The sequence below is a fragment of the Microcebus murinus genome, chromosome 4 (genome assembly GCF_040939455.1).
Source record: "Microcebus murinus isolate Inina chromosome 4, M.murinus_Inina_mat1.0, whole genome shotgun sequence".
NCBI classification, from domain to species: Eukaryota; Metazoa; Chordata; class Mammalia; order Primates; family Cheirogaleidae; genus Microcebus; species Microcebus murinus.
Genome location: NC_134107.1, coordinates 110,873,103 through 110,899,782, shown reverse-complemented (window position 1 = coordinate 110,899,782; position 26,680 = coordinate 110,873,103). Strand labels below are relative to the sequence as shown.

General features: G+C 44.9%; 1 protein-coding gene across 2 annotated transcripts in view; it reads right to left on the bottom strand.

Moving 5' to 3' along the window:
• Positions 1–26,680, bottom strand: part of ETS1 (ETS proto-oncogene 1, transcription factor) — a 116,962-nt gene that overhangs the window by 86,469 nt on the left and 3,813 nt on the right. For both annotated transcript variants that reach the window (XM_012772294.3, XM_012772296.3), the window contains exons 2-3: positions 18,444–18,526; positions 6,230–6,374 (exon numbers count right to left, since the gene is read on the bottom strand). In XM_012772294.3, coding sequence (XP_012627748.1) covers positions 6,230–6,374; positions 18,444–18,512 — 214 coding nt within the window. In that variant the 5' untranslated portion in view covers positions 18,513–18,526. The remainder of the gene's footprint in view (positions 1–6,229; positions 6,375–18,443; positions 18,527–26,680) is intronic.

Sequence of the window (26,680 nt, the reverse complement as noted above, 5' to 3'; positions counted from 1 at the left end):
AAGAAGAAAGGTAGCATTTACTGGTCATCTGCTATACATCGTGACCTTTTAAGTATATGACCCCCATTTAATGGGCACGAGAACTCTTTGAAATGAGTGTCGGTGTCCCACCTGTTAAAGGTGAGGGTGTGGAGGCTCAGAGGGCTTCCCCAAGGCCGCACAGGGCCTGTGCCAGGCAGTGGGCAGTGCTGACGGACTCCAGGCCGACTTTCGCTCTTTCCACAACAGGCTGCGCCTCCTGCGTGCACGCAGCGCCCTTCAGCCTATACTCAAAAACTTAGACCAAAAGTTCTTGTAATCTGAATGTGAAATAGTACTGGCTTGAAAGCAAGCAAGGGGCCTGGGTGGCAGGAGAAAGGAAGAGGCACTGTAACAGAGTGTCAACAGGAGCAACTGCAGCCCACGGCCGTAAGGGTCATGCCCTTCACTTACAGAGAACAGGGCCAGGCATTGGTGGAATCTTGTTATCCAGTGAACTAAATGATACAAGTGCGGGCGGGTACTGTTTTGCAGGTGGATTCTTTCCCTAATGCATTCCCAGGGCTAGGCCAATCCTGCTTCCTTCCTCCTGCGAGTCCTCCTGGGCTCCGGTGAAAGGCCAGCACCTGAGACAGGGTTGCAGCTTGCTCCTTCCCAAACACCACGATGGTTGCATCGGAACCTGAGAAGGTCCACATCTTCCCGTCTTCTTTAAGTTTGGACTTTATTTACCAAAAGTTTTATTCCCTGGTCTTGTGCAAGGGGACAGTCATACATTAGCACCTTTTGAAAATTTAAGACAGTTCCACATTGAGCTGGAAAATTGAGAAAATAGAATCCTGAGACTAGAGCATCCCAGCAGGTTGCTAATTCACCTCCCTAGGACCACCTGTAAGTTTCTGCTGAGAGGAATAACCCAAAATCCTCCCAGGGACAGCATCAGTCTAATATTTTAGTAATCCAATATCACAATATCCCTGAAACACACACACTCACAGGATTAGAACTGGTTTGAAGAATGAGGAACCTAAAACAGGGCCTCTAGAAAAGAAAAACACACCCTGAACGAGGGAAGAACAGATATGTGCAGCAGATAAAGTTTGAAACACCATTTTGTAGAACCGTGGGGCCATCTGAGATGGTCAGTTAAAAGCACAAACCTGCTGTTAAGAATAAACATTGCAGAGCAAGGTGAGTCCCCATCTGAGTCTCTCTGGCATTCCCTCCATGTTCTCAACACTTAAAAGCCAATTTGGAGGCATCTGTTTTTCCTGCTGAAGTTTCCCACCTGGTTGTTGATAGCCCTTTCCAAACACGGGCCAGGTTTGATCTCTCCCAGCCGCCTGGCCCTCTGAGAAAGCCCCAGGAGAGACTATGAACTCAGACTCGCCATGTCCCTCCTACTTGAACTTCCAGAGTTTATTTGGGAAAGGCATTCTTTAGTTCCACCATTTTGTTAGTAAATTTGTTTTAGCGATTTTAAATAGATCTGAAGTCACACATTCACATTGCCAAACTTTATGTCATAAATAAGTATAATATTTCCTATGGAAACCATATGCTCTGTCATGTAAATGTACACCCACATACGCTTGAGTAAAACTTGCTTAGACAAAAACTTGGTTTTCCCCTTGCTCATTGTATCTTCTCAGTATGCAGTACGCAGTACTGGCCCCAAACGTGCTCCACCAGTAAGAGGGTCCCTTTCTGACTCAGAGATACTCTGACTGCCTTTAGACTCCCAAAAGGCACTTCAGGACAAGTTATAACAGCAAATATCCGTATCATGCTTGCTGAGTGATGACACTGTTTTATGATTATATATATTAACTTAGTGTTTCTCAAATGTGATCTCTGGACCAGCAGCAGCAGCACCAGAGAACTTGGTTAGAAATGCAGATTCTTGAGCCCTGACCTAGACCCACTGAATCAGAAACCTCGGGGGCAGAAGCCTACAACCTGTGTTCTCCCAAGCTCTGCAAGTGATTCTGATGCACCCAGGAGTTTCTGGTTCAGTAGGTCTGGGGTAGGGTCCAAGATTTTGCATTTCTAACAAGTTCTCAGGTGATGTTGATGCTGCTGGTCCCAGCCCACACTTTGAGCACTGTCGGTATAGATGAGGGAATTGAAGTACAGAGATCAAGTTGTCTAAGGTGCCAAAGTCAGGAAGGGCACACAGATCCAAGCAATCTGGCCCGGGTTCTGGCTTCTTTATTTCTACTACACTATGCAGACGTCCTTTCTCATGAAGAAGGGGAAGTGGCAGGTAGGCTGTGCATGTGAGTAGATGAGGGTTTTACTGTGTTCAGTGGCCAAAGATATACCAATATGCATAATACAAGAAGAAAAAAAGTAGTATCATCTTGCTTCTTAAATCAAGGACCATGGAATGAGACCATGGGCTCATTCTCGTGAGGGTGAGTTGGGCTTGCTATGTTTGGAAGCTGCAGACTGCTTCCTGGCGCTAAGCAAGTATTTTGCAAACATGTATTTTGGTCACAACATCACATCCATAAGTTTGACTGATTCGAGACAAATCCATCTCTGAAATGAAAAATAGTTTGAACTATATCACTGTGGAAGAATACCAAGTAACTGTCATATTTTCTGATACAAGTGATGGTCATTCACAATCTTCATAACTGTGAGGTCAAAATCCAACAAGGACAGCGGGTATTGATGGGAGGGACTGTGGTCTTGTGTCCTGGGTGTTCGGCTGGGTCTCTGATGTCAGTTTTCTAGTTCCCAGTGGAAGGCGGCTGTGTGCCTCCAGCCAGGTCTGGGCGCGGCCCTGAGGCTCCCCACGCCCTGCCTCTTCTCAGCAGAGCTGTGGCTGGGAACTGCTCAGGGTAGTTAACGACAGCAAAATGCCAGTGAGTCCCTACAGACAGGGAGTGAGAGCCTGACATAGAACTGATGTTGTTACGATGGGTGAGAGAAGGGCCGAAGCCGAGGGACAGACTAGAGGAAGGGAACAGAGAGGAGGCAGGGTCAGTGGGCCTTTCTCCAGTCAGACTATAAACAGCAACAGACATTTCAGCCGTGTCTGGTGTAAGAGGCTGCATTGATTCACAAGGTTCCCTGACAGAAGGATGACGAGAAGTGGAGACAGAAAGGGCCCATTCATTCATGCCGAACACAGCGCTCAGCCCCATTGGCTCCTACTAATGGCTCCAGGCTGATGGGGAGGAGGGGAGAGGCGGACGGGAGGAGGAGGTGGAAATGAAAGAAAATGATGACTACAAGATTGTCATGAAGAAATGTACAGCTGCATGGGCAATTGCATGCAAATGTGGCTTCCCGTTTTAGCTGTATAGTTAACGGCCTCAGATTCATCTATTTTTCTGTTTCGTGTCTTCCCCTCCCCTCCTTGCCTTGTCTTTTTCTGGGCTCCCCACTTCTCCACTTTCCATTCATCTTTCATCTTCTCTTCCCATTATTCTCCTCCTTGCCACGGATAGCCACCTTTACCTGCTGTCCATCCGCACATGCCTCCCTCCTCCTCCGCACCGTCTCGCCGCCGACCCTCCCGGCCGCCACCGGCGCTGGGACTGCGTTTTCTCCCCACCCACCCGGCAAGGCTTTCTCCCCGTTCACGTTTTCTTTCAGCCAGATTCTCTCTTCTCCTCTCCACCCCTCCCACCCCCCCTTAGCCTCTGCCCCTCGAACAGGAACAACATTCAGACGCAGGACGCCTTGAGGGGACTAGTCGTTCCTCGCTGGCCCCTCCTGTCAGTATTCCACGCACTGACAGATGTGTAGTGCTTGGAAAAGAAGTTCATTCATCCCTCTGAGAGCAAAAATGTGGGGTGGTTGGGAGCAGGGGTGGGCAGTAGCCATGAGACAGAGGATGAGAAGGAAACTGAAGTTATAAATAGGATAAAAGAAGATGAAAAAAAAAGGAGAGTATTTTTTTCTGTCTTTATATTCAACACATCTCCAAGGAAATGTGCCACAGCTGGAGGAATTATTGGTGGATCTAAGTCTTCATCTCCCTTCCCTGTAACCCCACAATCCCCCTCCAAATGACACCCATCACTGAGGAGAGCTGGACCACAGCCCAGAAATAATCCCTGCAACTCCTTCATCTGCAAAACCCAAAAGACAACGAGGGGGGCTGGGAAGGCTCGGGGTTCTTGCCAAATTGATCCATCAGAGGGAGCGTAGGACAGTGGGAGCTACAACCATCACATTTGCAGAGAGATCGCCACCCACTGGTAGGGGCCACATCCCCACGGAAGTTATCTACCCTCTCTGAGCTGCAGCTGACAGCAACCCAGGTCACTCTGGAATGGTTGTCATGTGCTCAGATCCTCCCCTCCTTCTCACAATACTAAACAGACTGTGGGAAGCAGACTATATTATAGTGCTAATAGTCCTTGCATTTGAAAGCAATTCCATCCTAAGGGGTTGTTTATATGCTTCACAGACAATAGCTCATTGGCCCTGAAATAAAAACATTTTTACCTTCGAGAATTTTGACAAAGAGGAGAATGAAAAATCATCTCCACTTGGGAGTTTATGTGCTTTTCAGTTAAGAAAGAGAAGGATCTGTGTCTCTGCCATGAAGAAGAGACATTCTGACCTTGAGGCCATGGGCAAGTGCAGAGATGCCCTCCGCTGCTGGTAATAACAAGATGCTGCTTGTAGCGGCAGAAGCATAGTCAGAGCTGCAAGTGCTACAGCAAGGCAGCTTCAATGTCAGCTGCATTGGGAATACAAGTCTTAAGCCTTATGGCATTAATAAGAGTTGAGAATTATATAAATACAGATATAACCATTTTGCCCTTTGGCTTATACAAATAAAATTTATTTTATTTAGAATTTTAAAGGATCACTTTATCATGTCCTCAAATTTTAAGTCCTTAAGTCTAATCAGTGAACAGGTACAAAATCCTCCCAGCCTCCTTATAAAGTGAGTAGATAGTTGAAACATTTGTAGTTATGCTTGGAGGAAATAAGAGTAGAACGTGACAAGTAGAACGTGACAGCATGAATGTTCTGTCTGTAATCTAGCAGGTGACCAAGAATACCGCCAAGATCAATGGCTACTGACCCAGAGAGTCTGGGACACAGGGATTTATTCGCTCTGCTCTGGAGAGGAGCTAGGCGGCTAGCAAGCACTCCCCACGCCTCCCCGCCTGCCGCACACACCCTCCTGGGTGCTGCAGCTCCTCCCCACGTCTCTGTTTATTTTTGATGAACAATAAAGCATGTGCAAGGAAACAAACATCTATTTTATTTCTTCAGTATTATAAAAGTGGTTTTGCCAAAGGATTGTGTGGGTAAAAATACACTGGCCAAAAAAGTTGCCTTCAAGTTAATTTCCAGGGACTCCCTGTCCCCCCTCCCCCTGCATGCCCCACCCCTGTAATTCCTCAGGGAAACTACATTTTTTCAACATGTAAGAGTAATACCATTTCTTGTGCCAAGAATTAATCCTAGGACAAAACACAGATTTGGACTGGCTTTTTGATATGCAGAGATATTACCATATCATGGTCTTGTGGAAAATTGAACTTAATAGCTCGATTTGAATCGAATCAAATTGAATCAATCATTTCAGAAATCCCAAAATTCAAATTTAACATTTTGTATTATTAAAAAAAAAAACAAATCCCCAAGCTGATGAACTAAGACTAATGGATTTTGTGAGAAACAGAGTAACTCTGCAAACAGAACGAGGTAAGGACTTTGGACTTGTCAGGTCCGTGGGAAAGTAGATCCATTAACCCCAGACTTCCCGGGGCAGCAGGACTACTGTTCACCAGCCAGTGGCACCACAGCCAGAGTCTCTGGTAGAAGGGCGAGGGGAAGAGCTTCCCTAGCAGGAGGGTTGGGAGAGAGACAGAGGGAAACGAAGCCAGACCCAGGCAGACATGGGCAGAGAGTTAGAGGATGAATGAAAACACTATGTGCTGGAAGAAGGCTAAATCCACACACCTCCACTTTACCCAGTTCAAAACTCCTAACCTCTTTATTAACAGCCAAAATGGGTGAGTGCCAGGAAATGCACAGTAGACAGAACTCGTCACAAAATGGAGACCTAAGGCAAGCTTTCTTGGGCCCATTCCTAGAGTTTAGTCTTCCTGTGAGAGGATCAAGTAACCCAACAGCACTGAGGAGGACAGGACTCTCCATGGAGAACAATAGCATCGCATCAACATAAGCCATGGCAGCTCTCATCAAATTTCCATTGTCCTTCAACTCTATCCTCATTCCCGGCTGAAGCTGTTATTGATGTTCCTACCTGAGCCACAGTGTTCAAGACCAGTAGGAACTTCCTGAGTGGGCATCTCATCCCAGAATGGGTAGCAAGGTCTTTGCTGGTGATAACTGGCCTGGAAACCACAGGTCATTCGGAGATCTTCATAAGTGTTGCTAGGCCCCTGCCTCTGTAACCAGGACAATAAAAGGAAACCTATTAGGAGGAAAATCTCTATAGTTTAGCCCTAATGGAATTATGACTTCATATTATTCAATCACACATAAGTTAAGAATCATCTGTAGATGATTGGCAGAATAGAACCAACTATTGATTCCCTACCTCCCCACCCCCAAAAAAGATATAAGTAATGAGAAGAATTTCTGACTTGGGCTATGTATACCTTTGTCTTCACCCATTTCTTCAAGAATTTGAAGACTACCCTTTCTAACATTCAAATAAGAACCCATGGTTAACAGCAGGGCAGAATGTTGATCATCTTAAATTTATACAATTCTGGCTTTTAAAAAATGGTATCTCACTCTGTAAAAACACCATGAAAGGATATTCTTACAAAATTTATTCCAATATCATAGAACTAACAGGTTACAATGAAACAAAGAAAAAACAAAAACTGAACCTACATAATAAAATTCACTTCATTTTTCAATTAATCAGTATGTGTAGGTTTCAATGACATTGGTTGCTAGAGAAGAACTGTCTGTTTCCCTTGTGCCACCCTCTTACTAGTTTTACGAAATACGTAAAATATACCACCCACCCAGTATTCTCTAAGGAAGATAAATGTACTATGTAGAAGATCATATTTTGCAGTGTTTAAAACCCTATTCTTTCAAGCCAGGTATATATAGATTTAAACCCTGGCTCCACAAATTACTAATGAGCCTGTTCCTTAATCCAAACTTCAGTTCACTCAATTGTAAAATGGTAATGATAGAAGCTGGAGCGGTGGTGCGAATCTGTAATCTCAGCCACTAGGGAGGCTGAAACAGTGGGATCTCTTGAGCCCAGGAGTTCAAGGCCAACCTGGGCAACAATAGCAAGACCCCGTCTTAGAAGAAAAAAGTAGAGGAATAATAATACCTCATAAGGTAGAAGGATTGAATAAAGTAATATGTATAAGAAAATTACATATAAAGCAAAATAAAATAGGTATGAAGTGCACTTAATAAGATTAAGTATTATATGAAATGCATGTTATAAATAGTATATAATGTGAAGCCTGGTCCTCAATATAAGGTAGGTATTATCTTAATACGAGGCCCTTAACATTCCTGGATTGGTGTGAGTTAAAAATTAAAATGCGGCGGAGCGTGGTGGCTCACTCCTGTAATCCTAGCTCTCTGGGAGGCTGAGGCAGGTGGATTGTTTAAGCTCAGGAGTTTGAGACCAGCCTGAGCAAGAACGAGACACAATCTCTACTAAAAATAGAAAGAAATTAACTGGCCAACTAAAAATATAGAAAAAATTAGCCAGTCATGGTGGTGCATGCCTGTAGTCCCAAGCTACCTGGGAGGCTGAGGCAGGAGGATGGCTTGAGCCCAGGAGTTTGAGGTTGCTGTGAGCTAGGCTGACTCCACGGCACTCTAGCCCAGGAAACAGAGTGAGACTCTGTCTCAAAAAATAAAATAAAATAAAGTAAAATAAAATGCAAAAGGAAAAACAGGAGATTCATATAAAGATTTCTTGAGAATGGGAATCTACACTGGCCCATCCTCAACTTTCTTTTCTTCTTTTTTATTTCTACTGTCTTCTCTTATGGCCACTCCACATACACAAAAAACCTCAATCAAACACTGTCAGAATTTGATGTGATTACATTTACTGATGTTAAGGTACTAGCAAATGTAGCTCCTAAGATGGTATTCTCAGCCCCAAAGAGTATCTTGCTAAGACCCAAGACAATCCCCTAATTGGAGAACCTTTTATGTCCTCTCTCCCCTTGAGCACACAAGAACTCAGCACTATTACATTAGATTCAGTTGCTCACTATCTACTCTTTCTCACATTTTGCAGCAGTCATTCACTTTATCTCAGTAAAAATAACAAAAGAGTATTTGGCACAGGGAAAAAAATGACAATTGAACGCAAAATGTGGAAGAAGGTTTTATGCACATTGCAAAACCTCATTAATTTGGAACTTGTTTTCCATAATATTCACAAAATCATTCAAACTAGGCTGGATGAAGTTTACTTTGGGGCTGCTCATTTTCCAACTGCATTAAACTAACACGCTTGGGACTCGTGGAGACGTGAGTTGCTGTGTATCGGAGGCTGACATCCTTGGCCTGTCACAGCGGAGGCCACGAGAGTGGAAACAGAGCGACGACAGATTTGCACCTACGTGTGTTGGGGCCAAGAGATTCAGAAAATTCATCAGCAAGCATACGTTACGGAGTTTCAGTCAAAAAATGTTTCCTGAATTCTGGCTTTAAACCATTTTGCTGACATTTTATTGAACACTTAAGCTCCTGAACCAACTGCAGTAAGCACCTCTTTTGAATTCCCAACAATAAGCAGGTCTTCAACAACACTTTGAATCAATTTAAAACACGTTTCCTTGACTTACTAGTCCGGCCCTGTACTCTCAATATCTATTCCTGTCCTGTCATGTTGCTTCAGCACCTTTCTCAAAATTCAACACCAAGTATCAGAGTTGTAAGAATAGGGCCTCGAGCAAGGAAATTTTGATTCTAAATCATACAAACGGGAACTCTAAGTTACTCGCATCTGTCCTTTTTGGGGACAGTCTGTGCATGGTTTGCAGAAAAAAAGAGATCCTTGTAGGGTGGTCGTAGGTCATAAATAGGACCGTGGAGGTTGGACGTGGGCAGTTGGTTACAGGCCCTGCCAGGAGGGTGAGAACCTAAGAACCAGAATTCCTATTTAGAAGTCTAGGTTTTCTCTGCTTAACAAAGGCCACTTGAAGCAAGGCGTAAATGCAAAGATGTGCTGAAGAAAAATAATCTGGGGACAATGCACAGATGAGAGTAAGAAGGCAGCTGGGGCCGGGCGTGGTGGCTCACGCTTGTAATCCTAGCACTCTGGGAGGCCGAGGCAGGCGGATTGCTCAAGGTCAGGAGTTCAAAACCAGCCTGAGCGAGACCCTGTCTCTACTATAAAAAATAGAAAGAAATTAATTGGCCAACTAATATATATATATAAAATTAGCCGGGCATGGTGGCGCATGCCTGTAGTCCCAGCTACTCGGGAGGCTGAGGCAGTAGGATTGCTTGAGCCCAGGAGTTTGAGGTTGCTGTGAGCTAGGCTGACGCCACGGCACTCACTCTAGCCTGGGCAACAAGCGAGACTCTGTCTCTAAAAAAAAAAAAAAAAAAAAAAAAAAGAAGGCAGCCTGTTAGTGGGTAAGGTATACAGTGATGGGGTTCCAGACCTGGGTGATGACAGTGTAGCTGTGTTGTGGGTCAACTCACAGCCTTCAAGTAACAACCATGTACAGCATCGGCTTGGTTTTATGTGATTGGCTTTTTTCATGGAGTCATTCTTGCCCTCAAACCAGGCTTTTTGTCAAGAAGAATAGTTCATTTTTTATCTTATAAATGAAACTCTCTCTGTGTTGTTAAGATATACTTCCTTTGCAGCTGTTCTCAATGAGCTAGAGAACACTATTTTTAAGAATGAGAAGGCATGCATACCCCAAACCTACCATGAACAGCAAGCATCTTTGCTAGTAGATGCCCTGAGACACCTTTCATGGTTTGTTATCTAGACACCTGCCTGTTTATCAGACATTTCGTGAACTGGCTTAATAACTATTTCATAGAGTATAAAAATATTTTTACTAAGAGAACCACATCTCCAGTTCCAATTCATTACGAAACTGTCTCAGTGGAGGAGAGAGAAGCAGGGTGTTAGCAGGTCAGAAACCTGGACAGCCTCGCCCCACCTCATCACCTGAAAAACGTACCACCCAAAACAGGTCCCTGCACCTTCCTTTCCTGGCTGCAACTGGAGAGGAGTCAATGGGATGCCAGCAACACTCCCCATCTCTGTCACAATCTTAAGGAGGCTAGCCCACAGGTTCTCAGACTTTCACCCCACAGGTGACTGTTGAAAAGAACCATCAAAAATCACACACTGGCTCGGTGCCCGCTGGTGTGCCAGGCATTGTACAGAGATGGTGACTTCCGCTCCTCACCACAATCTTGACAGATTGGTATTTTCATCTCCATTTTAAAGAAGAGCAAACTGAGGCTTTAAGAGGGCCAGCGAATTTCCAAAGTCCACGCTGCTAATGAAACAGTGGAGACGGGATTCCAACGCAGCTTGCTTGATTTCAGACCTTTTCTGCTGTGCGTACAGCGTGCAGCTGGCACGGCTGAAGTGCCCCCTGCTCGAGGCCGTGGCCGGTGTTCTGTGGCAGGCACCGACCGGCCACGGGAGCCGCTCTCACAGAGCTGCTGTGCCTGCCGCGCCCAGTCTGTGCTGGGTATGACATTACATGTTAAGAAGACAATATGGGCAAGAAATAAACCGTGACCCCAGGAGCTCCCAGACAATAACCAGGAAAGGACAGCGAGGGCTGTGACAGGATTGAGTGCCGATGTGTAGGGCCCGCAGCAGGGAAGGCTCCCTGGAGGAAGCAGACCGAGGTGATAACTCCAAGGCTGAGTAAGATTTGACCTAAAACGTTCAATGAAGGGCAAGGGAAGAAAAGAGGAGGAAGATGACACCCAAAGGCGAAAAAGGAGGCATGCGAACGACCAGGGAGGTGCTGCAGAGAAACGGGCGGTGCTGTCTGGTGGCGGCAGGAGCGGGGAAGGCGTGCTCTCGGGCCCAGGAGGCCGCGGTGCGAGCAGTGGCAGGCACGGGCGTGGCACAGGGCTGCGAAGGCCAGGAGGGAATGTGGCCTCAGGAAAATGCCACCGGAGGCTGCGTTTGAGGTGTGTGACATGGCAAACCGCCACGTTCTAGAAAGGCTCACTGGGCAGTGCGAGGGGCCGGGCGGCAGGCAGCAGGCGAGGAGGCGGCCGTGGCGGCACAGCAGGGCTGAGCCACACTGCGGCCTGAGGCAAAAGGAAGACTCCATAATAGCAGGCCAGGCTTTAAAATTTGCATTTCCTGTGTTCTTTCCTGCGCTCACCTCAGGCGCTCACGCACTCTGGGAGAAAGACAGAAGGCTATTAATCTGGAAGCCTGGGTTCAAGTCCTGCTCTGCCTCGAAGGAGCTGCACAACTCTGGCCTGTCCCTCAGCCATCCCAAGCCTTTGCTTCCGGAGGAGGGTGGCCTCCGTGATCTCCAAGTTCCTTGCCAGCGCTGGCTCCGTCGTGCAGATCCCTGTGCGTTCGCTCTCCGCCTGTGACTGGCAGCCTTCGCCGCACAAGCAGGCATGCCGAACGGGACGCCTGCAGAGCCAAGAGCTATCGGGTTGCCATGTGGATCCCTGGCATTCCGCGTCCCCTTAAAGTTTATGAAAGCCCTCACGTTGTGTGTCTTGACCCTTCCCTGAAGCCCTCCCCCAACACTGACCGCCACCCACACCCACGTCTGGGTAGAGAGAGGCGGGCTCAGGGAGCGCCGGGCCTGCGCGGCGCACACGCGGCGCCCTCGGCTCAAAGCCTTGCAGCTCGTTGCGTGCAGTTATCTGTAGACACCGCGCTGAACAACGCACGGGCTTCTGGTTAAATCTGGACTCTCTCAGCACCGGAGGGTGCCTGGTGGGCCGGCACCGCCTGGCACTGACTGTCAAACATGTTGGGGACACGCTGTTTCGGCCATGCTGAGGGGACGTTTGGGTCGGGCCGTACTTGGCCTCAGAAGGACAAGCGGGAGGGCGGATTCTGGGCACGGCTGTCCCGGGGAGGCGAGGGCGGGGGTGCCCCCAGCTCTGTGGAGCTCGCCTGACGAGGAGAGGAGACGTGGCCAGGGCGGCGCCGCCAGCAGGAGAGGCAGGAACAGACAAAATAGGAAACTCTCAAAGGGCAATTTAATTTTAGACTAAGGCCAGGAAATTCTTTTAAAAACAATAAGAGCAATGGGCTTGGGCCTTGGTGAAAGTGCAGGCCGACGGGCCGCGGCTTTCCAGTCTGAGGCACCGAGAGGGGCTGCAGAGAGGCGGCACCTCGCTGTGTCCCCGTGGCAGTGCTGCGCCTGGCTTCTGTGCAGACACCTGGGGTGACGCGGAGGTGCTGCAGCCCCCCAACACTGTAGCGCGTCACACCAGCCTGCGGGCACGACGGCCTCCGCGAGCAGCCAAAACCCAACATGTCTGAGGGACAGGGAGCGGGTAGACCCTCAGGCTACAGTCCTGGGGCCCACGGTTGACACTCTCTTGCTGAGAGATCTTGGCCGAGGTGCACGTCATTGTCAGATTCTAGCTCTGCAGAGCCCTGGGTTGCCCCTCACTTAGCATGAAGCCTTCAGACACCCAGTGGCACCACAGGTGACAGTTTCAGGCACCCCGTGGTATGGAGATAGAGGTGAGGCTGACTCAGAACCTTGTCACAGGACATGGTTGGCAGAACTTGTCATGGCCAAAAGACCATCCAGTAATTCCAACTTGCTCAGCAGTCTACAAAATGGAGTTGTGGTATTTTTCCTAAATCAGGGAAGGCCAATTTATCATAAACAAGGCATATGAACACATGAATAAAAGTATAAGTTCTATATCACCAAAAATCTAAAAAAAGAAGGAATAAGGTGAATGTGATAATAAGGAGCATTTGTTATGGTCTGAATGTGTTTCTCAAAATTCATACGTTGAAACAAAGCCCTCATGGATGAGATCAGGGCCCTTTTAAAAGGGCTTGAGGGAATGAGTTCAGCCCCTTCCATCCTTCTGCCATGTAAGGACACAGCAACGAGGCACAATCTTGGAAGCAGAGATGGGACAATGAACCTGCTGATGCTTTGACCTTGGACTGTCCAACCTCTAGAACTGTGAGCAATAAATTTCTCTTCTTGATAAATTGCCCAGTCTAGGGTACTTTGTTACAGCAGCACAAAGAGACTAAGACAGGAGAGCGCTAAGCCAGGTGTCAGGAGGTTTCAACCAAATTCCATCCCTTGCAGCTTTGGAAACTGGGACAATTCATTCAACTTCTTAGGACCTTAATTTCCTGATGTTGTGAGATGGTCCTTAAATTGTGGCTTGACTCTGAAATTCTCTAGTTCATGCTGACTGAACCTAGTGGCATAGAGAAGCTCACTTTCTAAGATGGTGAAAAAAATATATTTTATTACTTTTTTTCCTTAAATATCTATGACAACCACTAATTGTTATGAGCATAAATAATTTTCCTAAATGTCATATTTCAGCAATCTTTCCAGGGGTAAAGCCATCACCATACCAGCAATAAGAAAAAATTCTTTTCTAGTTTCCATTTAGATTCTAAATTCCTTTTTATACAATTCCCACTTCTCTAATCCCAAATGCCTTATCTCTGGCTCTCCAGGACTCCCAGAGAGAGGGAGATGCTGTCTGTACAGAGCTTCGGAATAAGCACAATCATGCAGGGAAGTGCAGGAACAGCTCAGTGGCTCTTCTGTGGACACGAGGCCAGAGCCCCGGGCTGGAAGGGAGCCGGAGGCCCGATTAAACTGTGATTACTCAAGATAAGATGACCAGGTCTGTTTACACAGTGGGGTTGTAAACCACCAGCCCACAACAAGAGAACTTTGATCTGGTGGCAAGGGAGCTGTTTCTCATGCAGGGTGGTGAAGCAAGGAGGTTTCCCAATGAGAAGGTCTCCATCTTCCCCCCAGTAGCCCCATCTTGTCCTGGCAACACACTTGCATGGACAAGTGAAATCATCTCCACTCCTCCACCCAAGTGCACACCCAGCACAATCACCCGTGTAGAATTAAAAGAGACAAGACAGGCTAAAAAGGAAAAGGGAATTAACTGAGGCCATCTTCACGGGAGCACTTGACAAGCTTTTCTTGCTAAGCACCACCATGACCTCCACGGTGAGTGACACTCTGCCTGTTTCACAGATGAGGACACTGAGGTTCAGAGAGTTTAAGGAATTTGCCCATGGTCATGGGGCTAAGGAGTGACAAGACAGAATTTAATCCGGGTCTTTCTGACTCTAAAGCCAAGGTGCTCCACTGTCATTGGCTGAGACCCATCGCACAGCTGCCTGTCCCAGGGCTAAAGGCTCCGGCCAATGTCTGGTCTAAAGGAGACAGTAAGCTGGGTTCCCTTCTGTCTCTCCAGGGTGCCTGAAGGCAGCAATGGAGTTCTGCGTATCAGTCAATCAATCAAGCATGGAAGGAAAAAAGAAAATGTACAAAAGAGGATCTGCCCAGCTCAGGCACATTTCCGTCAATCACTCTGTTCATTCACCAGTCGTATGTTTGCAATAGCCCTGGTTTCATGTCATGTCATTTTATTCTGTACAACAAAAGCAATTACATGTCTAATAAATGGCATCCCATTGCACAACTTTAAAGTCTTTCGTATCATGAATTCACAAGCTGAAAAAAGTCTTTTGTTGGACAGTTTCTAAACCCCTGTTTTCATCCAAAACATATAGGCACCATATTTATAAGAGAAGCATTTTGATCTAAAAAGAAAGAGTGACAAGTTTTAAATGCAGTTACTCCACCCTCAAACTTTCAAGAATGTGCTCTAAACTCCAGGTCTTATCCCAGGAACTTCTGGCATTGTTTAGAGTATTCATGTAACCTCTCGGGCACCTGTAACATCCGTGTAGCTTAGCGCTCTGGGCAGCCACTCTTGCCCCAGCGCATTGCCGCATCCCCGGAAGTCTGAAGCCGAGAGGGTGTGAGTGGGCCGTCTCTCTACCCTCTTCCTCTGAAGGCTCAAGGTGCTTCGGAAAGTCCGCATGGCCTGGGGGTCAGCAACCCCTGAGGCCCTCCTGCACACATCCTCCGGGGAGCTAGCCAGCGCTGCGCCACAACTGAGAGCGCCCGCCACGCGCTCCCACCCTCCCTCAGCTCGGCCAGCTGCGGCATGGAGGGCAGAATGACGCATGCGAGGACAAAAGGACTGGCCTCACAAGGGACTTCCAGGGCCTACAGTGGGCTTGGCTGGCCGAGGTAGCATAACAGGAAGGAGTGCTTCCTCCCCTTGGATGAAAGGGCCCCTGACACACAACCCATATAAGTACCTGGAAAGGTCGCCCTCTCCCACACAATGGCCAGACAACTTCCAAAATTGTTGTTTCTCTACCTCCCCAGCTGTGACATCACTTCATTCATTGTAGTCTCCTGAGGGGCTGGCCTTTCAAGCGGGAAAACATGTGTCCTGCTTCTGATAAACCACCTCTGAGGCAGAGAACGTGGATTCTGTGTAAAGCGGGCATTACCTGAGGGGGCGCGGACTGTAACAACTGTGCCTGTGATTGTTTGCAAGGATTCTTCTAACATAGCAAATGACCGATAATGCCAACGCAACGTCCCATTTATACACAAGAAATCTGAGACTTAGCAATCTGCTGGCACTGGAAAATTTTAGATTTTAGAAGATTGTTTACTGGCCAACTATGCAGCATGCTAAATAGAGCCCCTCAGAGCAGGGACACATTCCCACTGTCTTCTTTTTTTAGATTTCTTTGTCTAAAGCAGTAATGTATAAGCAACCAAGACCTGCCTAGACCGGCCTCCACACACCGCGCCGTCCTGCCTTCGGGCCTGGCCGTGGCTACTCTAGGCCAGAGGTGCCCGATCTCAGCACTGTTTGTGTTTTGAGCCAGGGAACCAGTTGTCGTGAAAGGCTAATTTGTGAGCTGTGGGGTGTTTAGTTACATCCCCAACCTCTATCTTCTACCAGTAGCACCCCTCAAATCTTGACAACCAAACATGTCTTCAAAGATCCCCTTGGAGGGCAGAATCTTTCCCTGCTGAAAACCCCGCTAATCTCATGGTTTTCCTTTTGCTCTCAAAATTACCATACCTGGGACAGAGTTTCTTTTCTTGGATCAGCCTAATTAAGCCAGAGCCTGGAGCAGCAGGCAGGAGGACTTGCTTACCAGATTGAACACCATGGGCTGAGCTCCGGGAAAGGAGCCTCCAGCAGAAGCGAGAAGACGCCTCGCCCCGCAAGGCTCTTGCACGAAGTGGCAGGCTGGGGTTGAGGGCGAAGCCTTTTTGCTGGTATCCTTCGTGCCAGCGTCCCAAGCTTATACTTTGTAGACCAATTTACAGATTCTCTGTTTATTACAGCTCAGCCCAAAGTAGAAGGTCATCTGTTAGAGCTGGTTTATTGAACTTGAGCTCGTACTAATAAATGTTATTTACTTACTTATTTTTATTAGGGAGAGAGAGAGTATGTGAAGAAATTAGAGGACTTCTTCGCTTGCTCTACAGTTCTAAGAGGTTGCCTAACAGTTCCAGTGATGGGGAAACTGAGGCCCAGGGAGAAGTTACGAGTGAAAGTGCTGGAACAATAATTTAGCAACTATCTTATGCACCTTCTGCTTTTACTCCAGCAACTTTGAAATTTGTAGGGAAAAGGATCTCACATGTGAATAATGTTTTTCAGATATGGCTGTCAGGTAGAGTATAGGTAGGTTCTTTGTTTTGAAACCAATGAAAACCATTCAAAAATGTATTAAAAATATCTACTGTATTCAACTGGGAGGGAGAGTCTTTAGTTGAAAATATGCAATTAGAGTGATTTGGTTTTAGGATTTTAATTCTCCTAGAATTTCAAGATACCCTGTCTAGGATAACATCATATTATACCTGCACCTTGTATACATATAACATTTTTAAATTTCATTGCCTAAAATAAAATAAGTAGATATTTGTGTGGCATTCTTTTCTTAGCCAAGATATTAATCTGGTTTGGTTTGATTATAATACTGGTAAAGAGAATTAATATGGGCTGGCTTTTAAATCTTTTTTAAGTCAATGACACATTTTGCCTAAAACCACAATATCATTATTTGTTTCAATAAATCTCGACTATATCATCTTTAAGAAAAATGTAGTTAATTTGTGTTGATTTCGGAGGCTATCCTCATGGGAGGAGCAAGAGGAACCCTTCTTTGGCAGCTTCCCCAGCCTGTGTGTGACCTTCACTGAAGTCCCTCGGCAGCATCTGCTGAGCAAGCATGAGCGAGCCCTGCCGGAACTTGCTGTGTATGTTGTGTGTGCGGGGGGGGGGGGGGGGGGGGGGTAATTAAAACATATTTTCCGATTCTAAGTTTTTCGAATAGTGAGTGGTGCTTACATGAAAACAGAAGCCATTTTAGCAAGAAGAAAAACGTGGTACAAGAAGCCAATGAAGAGAGAAGCACTCACCATCCTTAAAGTCTGTCTTTTCCTTTGAACATAGAATAGCTTCTGAGAAATTATTTTTAATGCTACAGAAAAGAACTTCGAACAATTCAGATCTTTTAACATGTAATTACAGTGAGAAATCATGTTACCTTAAGGGTACTAGCATTGAAAATTATACGGAACCTCAGGCAGGACAAAGACTGAAGTCAGAAAGGAGCTCTGATTGATTGGTATTTATTTACATCCATAAATGTACTGGGAAGAGTTAATAATAATAATAAGCTTATCTGTTTATTTTCCGAGTAAAAAGAAAATTCAAGGTTTATGACGGCTATCTTTGTATAAAAACATAACATAACATTAAAGTTTAATTTAACATTGGAATGAATCAATGAAAGCATTATAGAATCTCTTACATAGTAAATTTTTTAAAAATTTATTGAAGCATTTCTATTGATCAGCATATACCTTTGGGAAGGGTCTTCTCACCTATGGACAAAAAGTTTTATCAAGTCTGATTTTAAAGTTCCATATACCTCCCTTATTCTAGAATTCATAAAATTTTCCCATAAATTTGTTGTCGCATTTCATTTTCACTTTCATATTCTGTGACTAGAAAACTTGTATTACTGACTTTTTATGTCTGAGTCCAAATACAAGTTAAGTTATGATATGAACAGGTCTAAGGACATCAATATGTCACCAAATGAACTGAGCAGAGAAAAATCAACTGGCTTTAACTGTTCAACAAGTTTGAGTCATATGCTCTGAAATTCAAAAACTAAAAACTCTTCCTTGGCAAATCTGTCAACCTTGGATTTTCCTTTATATGCTGATAAAATGATAGATAATCTCGCGATTGAGCCACTTCTTCAGATTGATTCCCACCTGGGAATTCAGGTCCCTGGCTCTCCTGCCCAGGACGCAAGGGGAGGCGAGGAGAAGGCTGGGTGGGTGTGGGGAGCAGGGAAGGGGCCGAGGAGAAGGCTGGGTGGGTGGGGGAGCAGGGAAGGGGCCGCCACTCACCACCGCTGCAGGCCGAGCTGCGGAGTACGGGGCAGGGCTGCTCGCAGTGGAATCCACAAAGTAGCTCATCCTGCTCTCAGCACCTGTGTGGGAGAAAGCGTTTGCTGAGCCACTGGTCATGCGATGCGTGGCCGAGAACCAAGGAGGAGGGCATGACTCTTACAACTAGAAGTCTCCTTAGGAACCAACCAGCTCACTTCATTGTGTGGGAGAAAAGGAAACTGAAATTCAGAAGGATAAAGGGACTGACCCCAGCCAGCACAGAGCGAGCAGACCCTAAGCAGAACCAGCCCCCGGCTGCAAGGTACCGTGGATAATAGGTTATGTCTGCATGCCACGGACAATGGCTATAAAAGAACGTACAGGAGGCACCTTCGTAGGGTTTCTGGGCAATGACCAGGTCTTGTGTGTCTTTTTAAATAAAACCTCCTTCCATGTGCCATGCTCCTCCACCCCAACCAGGCCTGGCACATAGCAGGCACACAATACATAGTTGGGGCATAAATTCATTGATAAAGGAATAAATAGAGAAGGGATCAGAGAAAGGAAGAATAGAGAAAGTTCTCCTACAGAGACAAGTCAACCAGTCAACCAACCCCAAGACACAGACAAACAGAGAAGTCTTGCAAAAGGGAGTGAACATTATTCATCTATTAAAAAAGGAGAAGGGCTATTAAGTAAAGGAACTCTTGTCGAGAGCCATTGTCGGCATTGGAAGCATGAATAACCAGAGTGCAGGGGCGGTGCTCTGGCCAAACAGAGTTTCCAGACTGCTGCCAGTAGTGATCACATATCGAACATTTCTGTCGTCCTACACACTTTCTAAAGTGCATTAGTTTATACGCTTTCATAAATTTAATACTATACACTTAAAAAATGTCTCAGTTGAATGATTTAGGAGCTTAAATTTCTAGGCATATCATTCAGAGGCCAAATTTCTATTGTTAGGAAGTGATAGTTCAACTTCACTGCTCTCCAGTCCGCACTGGTCTGTCCTTTTCCTTTACTCTTGTTAACATTTAAGGCAAATTAGATGTTTCAAGAAAAATAAAGAGTACTAAGAGTTGTACATATTTCAAGAAAAATATAGAGTGCTAAGATTTGTCTCATGTTCAAGTTTCAGTTTGGTTCACCCTCTGTGTACCCGCAGGACAGCCAGTTGGACATACCTTCTTTCATAGGAATTGTATTTAAATGATACAGTCAAACAGGCTCAGCAATATAAAACGACACTGCCTAAGGGCTACAGTCACAAAGCCACTGACATCATACGGTTGAGAGATATGAGCTAAAAACCTCCTAAAGACATAACATTCCAGAACTATGTTTTGTGTTTTTAACTAAAACTTTACCTTTTTATAATGCCTTTCCTCCCAAAGGTAGAAAATTAGTCAAAATTACATTTATTTTTTTAAAAAAACAAGTAACTAAGGGTTTTGGATAGCTAGGCTATGTTCATCAAGATCCCCATCTCTAGTTTTTCAAGGGACTGATCTCTACTGCAGCAAAACAGCCAGGAAAGAGCTCCTCAGTGGTGAAGCTGAGCAGTAGAGAAAGATGCAAGTGCTGTAGTCCAGGACACTGTCAACACCCACATCAGTGGTCACCTGGTCAGAGTCTGTTTCTAAGAACAGTGAGCAGCTACTGCGTACCAGACTCTGAGCTGGACACAGGGCATGAAATAAGAAAGGTGCACATGGCAGAGACTGGCACGGACCCGTCCTCACCACGCACTGTGAGGGCCATCTCCATGAGCTCGATGGCCCTTCCCAATGAAACATTCCTTATTTGTCTACTTAAAATCAAGTTTTAAATTCCTAATGAAATCATCATGAAACAATATATCCCTACTGCAAGGTTTTTGATCTACTCATAGATGTGGCTTAAAAGTTAACAAGATTGATTGTGACGTACTGAGAATAACTTAACCACGATCAGATCCCCTAGAGAAAAGCTGATCATCCCTCCAGAGTCCAGCAGGGCAACTGACAGCTTTTGGAAATGAGTACCTTTTGGAATTCCCCCAGAGATGGGGGAATTTGGCTTTATGCAAGCCGTTCAGCCTTCTGATTGCCTCAAAAGAAAGTCCCAAGGAGCTCCTGAATCCTCACAGACCTCAGTTCTATGGCCCCCCATGTGCTGGGAGTCTCCAGTGGATGCCTGAAACCTTGGACAGTACCGAACCCTGCGTATGCTATGGCTTTTCCTGCGCATACATGCCTATGAGAAAATTTAATTTATAAATGAGGCAACAGTAACTGTTATAGTAACTCTCCCTCTCTCTCAAAAGATCTCACTGTACTGTGCTCACCTCTTTCAAACTGGTTGACCAGGAATAACTAAAACTTCAGGAAGCAAGACCTCAGATGACAAGGGGTACTACTATATGTATTCACAATCCTGTAGTAGGCTTCCTGTGTTAGGAACTTGTTTATTCAGTCAGTGAATAATTACTGTGTGCCTACTATGTGCCTACTATGTGCCAGGCGCTGTTTCAGGCACTTGAGACACACTGGTAAACAAAGATTCTCAACCTCATGGCCCTTAGATTCTATCAGACTCAGCACAAAGCTGAGAAAGACCAAGGCTCTATCTTCAGACAGTGGAGAAGACAGCCTCACATATACTATAACGTAATGGGGTGAGTAGTTGGCCATCAACATGGAAAAAATGGGGAGCAAGCAGACAGTTCTGCTGGGTGCAGGGAACAGGCAATACAGAGATTACACAAAGCTGGGTGTGACCACATAGCCCCATAAACCAGCCCCAGGCTTTCATAAGCAGCAAAGGACCTCTCCCCATCGGAATACCTATTTTACTTATATATTTGTAGGAGAAAGAACTCTTGAAATTGGCAGCCACATCCTGGAGACCAGCTTAAAGACACCAAGAGTTTGGTCGACACTCCGCCTCATAATAACACTCTTGGAAAGGGTTTGGTGGAAATGTTTTCTCTTCCAATTGACAGAGTGAGGGACGAAACCTCTGGCCCAACATCTGGTGCATTCTGTGCTGGACCGTACTCTTGAAGCTATGACTATATGAACAACACTTCCCTTGGGGAAAAGCCCTTTGCCCAGAAAGGAAACTGACAAGTGGGAGTAGCCAGGGCTCTCAAGGGCTGTCATCTCAGGAAATAACTCTGGGACAGAAATGGATTGCTGCTTTATTATTTTTTGGAGAAAGAAAAGAAGAACCTGCCCTTTTTCCACTTGTAGATTGTGTGACACAGAACAGCTGCTAGAGACATAAACCCTTTCAGAAGTAAAGTGAGTGTTTAGGTGGATCTTTTGTGGGGGTTGTTTGTTTGTTTGTTTGTTTGTTTGTTTGTTTGTTTTTTGCTTTTTGGCCAGAGAGAGTTCTTCCCACATGCAACTGATTGAACATCAGCTGGACAAACTTTTCGTTCTGGCATGTGCACATGTTTATTACCTAAATACAAAGCAACTGTGTGATTCTAAGATTTATCTCCAACCAAAACGCATCCGTGAGACCTGTCTGGATGGTGCCGAAATGATGTGGATACTTGGCAACGAAGGTTCCTGAAGAGCTGAGTTCATTTTGCTTTAATGGCACCAGCACCACCAGAGCAGGGCGGGCGGGATGAGTGGGTCCAAGCGAGGCTGCCCTTCTCCCCGCCCTCCAGCAAGGCAGGAGCGCCCTGCTGGTCCCTTACACACGCTGCGCCACGCCTCTCTGCACCAGCCTTCTGGCGCTGTCACCTCTGCTCGCAATGCCCACCATCCTCCTGCTCCTCGCATCTAGTAAAGACTCCTCCTCAAGTTTTTAGGCGCATCTCAGAAGTTGTTGCTGCCTGGAATCTTTCCTGAATCCTTCTAGCCTCCCGAGTAGCTGGGACTACAGGCACGCGCCACCATGCCCGGCTAATTTTTTCTATTTTTTGTAGAGATGGGGTCTGCCTCTTGCTTAGGATGGTCTGGAACTCCCGGCCTCAAGTGATCCTCCCACCTCAGCCTCCCAAAGCACTGGGATTACAGGCATGAGCCATCGTGCCAGCCTTTCTTCTGGGTATTTTAATGTATCCATACAAATATAGACGTGACACATACACATTATAATAATTACACCTTCATGTTATTCACTGCATGTTTTGTAATCTGCATTTTTCATTGACATTTGACATAATGCTGTGGACATTTTCCTATGTCAGTAAATATTATTGTTTAATTTGGCCCCAATTCCTTGTCATTATAAAAATTCCTAAAATATTTGTATTCTCATTAAATACTTAAAAGTAGTGTTTTGGGGGCAGAGAATGTGTACATTCTATGTTTGAATACATATTGACAAATTGCATTCCATAACAGATAAGCCAAAATTATAGCCCCCTGACAAAGGCATTGTGTTTTAAATTTCAATTTACCCTCTAGTCTTCATGCTAGCTTCACAGGCCAGGAATTATGGCTGAAACACATTCTGGTATGACGATTGCACTTGGCTAATACAAAAGTGCAATAAAGCTGTGGCAGAAAATGGAGATTTTGTTTCCCTTAGCCTTTCCTCTTTGAAAGTTATGCAACATGTGAATAGATTTACAATTAGCATTTCTCCTAATATCAACAATTTCAAATTCCCATCAATTTTTACAAAAAGGATATCCTTTTGGCTTGGAATGCAGGAGAGAAAACATTTGGCTTCCAAAAGCACTAGCCATTTAAAGGAAACTTGCTCCAAACAACAGCACCTTTGCTAAGCTAAAGACAATATCATTGTTATCAAGGCAACACCTTTAATTGGCAATGTATAGACTTTTAATTTCTTCCTTCTGAGTACCATATAAATGTATTTTTAAAGGCTCAGACAGAGCATCACCTCTTTCAGGAAGCTTTCCCTGATTTCCCTAGGCAGTTATGCGGACATTCTCAATCTTCCTCCATGGAATTTAACTCTAAAAATTCAACCAAGTCCATGATACTTCCTGTATCAGTGTCTGTTTCTGCTCCTGAATTATGAGTTACTTGAGAGCAGGGACTGTATCCTTTAGGATACAGAGATTACACAAAGCTGGGTGACACGTAGGAGCATGCAACAGGTGTTCGTTGACTAAACAAAGGAAAGCAATAAAGTGTTCATAATAGAGTTAGTATGTGCTATAGCTGTGGGTCAGTGCCCAAGCATGTCCAAGAGGGCAAAGATATCTTTGGGACAAAAAGACCTATGGTAAAGTGTGTCCATGTGCAGTCCTGAAGTTAGGCTTCTTAAATGTTAACTACAAGCAAGATGGTGTTTTTCTTTAAACTATGGATGTGCTAGATTGACGAGTTTGTCTGTCCTTCGGTGTTTCCCTTTTAATTCTCACGAGTAGTCCATTTGCCCTTCTCAAACCATTTCAGTAGATGTCTCCCTGATCTGTCAGTGTGACAAAAGCTACCAAGTCCAACGCTCTAGCAACTATGATTTAAGATACATCTTATTTAGAAAGCTGAATGTCCCTCACTCTCTCATGGAAACTTTGTGGTTACAATGCATAGAAAAGAAAAATGATTAGAAGAATTTGAGATGGTTTCTCTGTCTGACCTAAATCTATAAGAAGCTTATTTTTTTTTTACTAAGTATTCCACCATTACAGTCGTGAACGTTCTTTCCTGCTTTAAGGAGCCAGCACTGCCCAGTAACGGTGATGTTCTGAATTATGTGCTCATTGGCTTTTGTGTCTTAAACTAAGTCCACTTACTCTTTCATTAAGTTCACAATACAGCAACTCACAGTATAATTAACATCTCAGTTTCGTTTCTCCCCAACTTCACTGGTAATTATTCCCCTAACCCTTACTTAAATGATAATGATTCATGCCCATTTCCTATTTCTCTAAAAATAAATGCATCTCCTAATTAGGCATAATACTTTCAAGCCCTATATGAACTGGCGTAGGTCACCTAATCATTCTTAGAATACTAAAAGGGACTCATGTTACTATAATATTACAAGAGTATATTGACTGCTTTCACCCTTCCTCAAGGAGTAACTCACTAATATCTCCTGAAAAAGTGAGATAATAAAAGATGGTTTTCCTCTAGTGTAGCACAGCGGTTAGGAAGCAAGGAACGCGTGGTGGTTATTTTATACATTTCTCCTCACTGGAGCAAACCCCTCACGATCACCCTGCTGCAAGGCGTCATCGACAATGCGCAGAAAGGTGTTGCTTCTCATAAGCATCAAGGGAACACATTAAAACCTGCCTGGAAATGTAACTGGGACAATGCCAATTCTAGTCTCTGAAACATTTCAGAAACCAGTAATCCACTTTCTCTAGGAATCAGCCTTCATGTGAGAACATCCTTGAGAAAATCAAAGGCAGCATTCAATAAACCATTTTTCAGTAAAGTGGCCATAGTCTGTGTTCAAATGCTATTCCTCAAATCCTGGCTTTGACCAAGAAATTCAACAAACGATCACACTTTAACGGTACTCCAGTGTCATGAACATTGTAGGTACTCATATATAACTGAATAAAAAAAAAATTAGGATTGAGTTTTACTAAGACCCTGGGAACAGAAAAGAACAAGTGGGAGTGATTGTAAGGGCGCTTCCCGTCACTATGCTTGCAGCAGAGGTCACGGCAGGGCACGGGAGACTCTTGGCTAACTCACACCCAAAGAAAGGCAGCAAGATTAAAAATATCAGCTCTAACCTGATGGCTGCTTCCAAAGATACATCTAAAGAGCCTAGAATTTTAAATAATTTCAACTCATAGTGTGTGGAGCACATCGGATATAATCTAGAGTTTAGATTTGGTTCTGGCTCTTAGGGAGCTCTGGGGAAACCTGAAAGTCGCCATAAACATAGATCACGTGGGGAAAGCAATTAAAGGGGACTGGATCGTATTAATAACACCCCTTTAAAATTGAACTAAAAGACACCAGCTGCCTTAGATCTCACAAATCCAGCAAACAACTTCTTGGACTATGTCTGATTGTGATTTTCATGGTGGAGTTTCATTTGTTTTATTGCTTAAATTGTAAGGTTCCAATTTATTAGTATAACGCTAAACAGCTTGCTGGCATTCTTATATAAGAAGGGATTCTTCAAATTGAATACATTTTGGAGTTGGAAAAAAGTTCATCGAATCTGTTCATTTTTTACTTCAATGAACTGAGCTCCGAGGGGGTAAATGTTTAGCAGTGATCAAGAACTCTAGAGTCACACGCCACAGGGGAACGCAGAGCTCCTTACTCAGTGGACAGCCTTGGGCAAATGTCTTGACCTCACAGTCTTAGTTTCCTTAAGCATAAAATGGAAATAATAATGTGCTTTCAGGATTATTAAGGTGGATTATATATACAAAATACAATTACTTAGCAGAATGCCTTATACATGGTAAAATGGTCAATAAATAAATAATAATTATTATTATTGCTATTGTATCAATTAGTGCCTAGTAACTAGTAAGCATTTACTAATTAGTAGTACTAATAGCTTTTATTATTATTTTTTTACCTGTCCAAGATGGCACAGGTTATTTATGCATTAGAGCTAGAACCTACAACCCCTTATCTCTTGCATTTCAGTCATCAAAAAAGGATTCCCTTTCTTAGTCTCTGCTTGGGTAGCGTCAGTGAAGAATTTTGCAGGAGAAAAGAGCCAGTTTCTGCTAAATGGCAGTCTGTTTGTGCCATTGTTATGCATAAGACCAAGATGTAAGCATTTTTCTTACAGCAGGGAACAAACTCTTTGAAAGATTGCATCGCAAAAATTAGGAAATATTGCAGCTTCCTGAGTTAAACCGACATCTTTCTGATATAATGTCAATCTTTTGTGGAGTAACGCTTTAGCAACTAGACATAAATATAAGGAAGTAGTAAAGTCCTACAGAAATATTGCAAGGCTTTTTGCTTGTTTTTTCATTTTTTGTTGTTTTTGTTTTTGCTTTTCTTTAGAGCTGTGCCTCCCGAACTGTAATGTGCATACGAAGCACCTGGGGATCGTGTTACAGGCGGAGTCTGCGCAGTCGGTCTGTCGGGCCTGACTTTCCGCATTTCTAACAAGCTCCCACGTGACGCTGCAGGTTGGAGGACCTCACTGTGAGTTGCAAAGGCAGCGTCTGCGCCAACGTGGTTGAATTCATGAATAATTCTAACAAGGCGGTGTTTGGGAGGCAGAGCCCACCGAGGAACAAGCAAGAAGGCATCTGTGCCAAGGTTGAGCAGTTGGTACCCTGAGTTCCAACACACACCCAACCAGGGAGTGTCGTGTAGCTCAGGGCCTGTCTCCCCAGC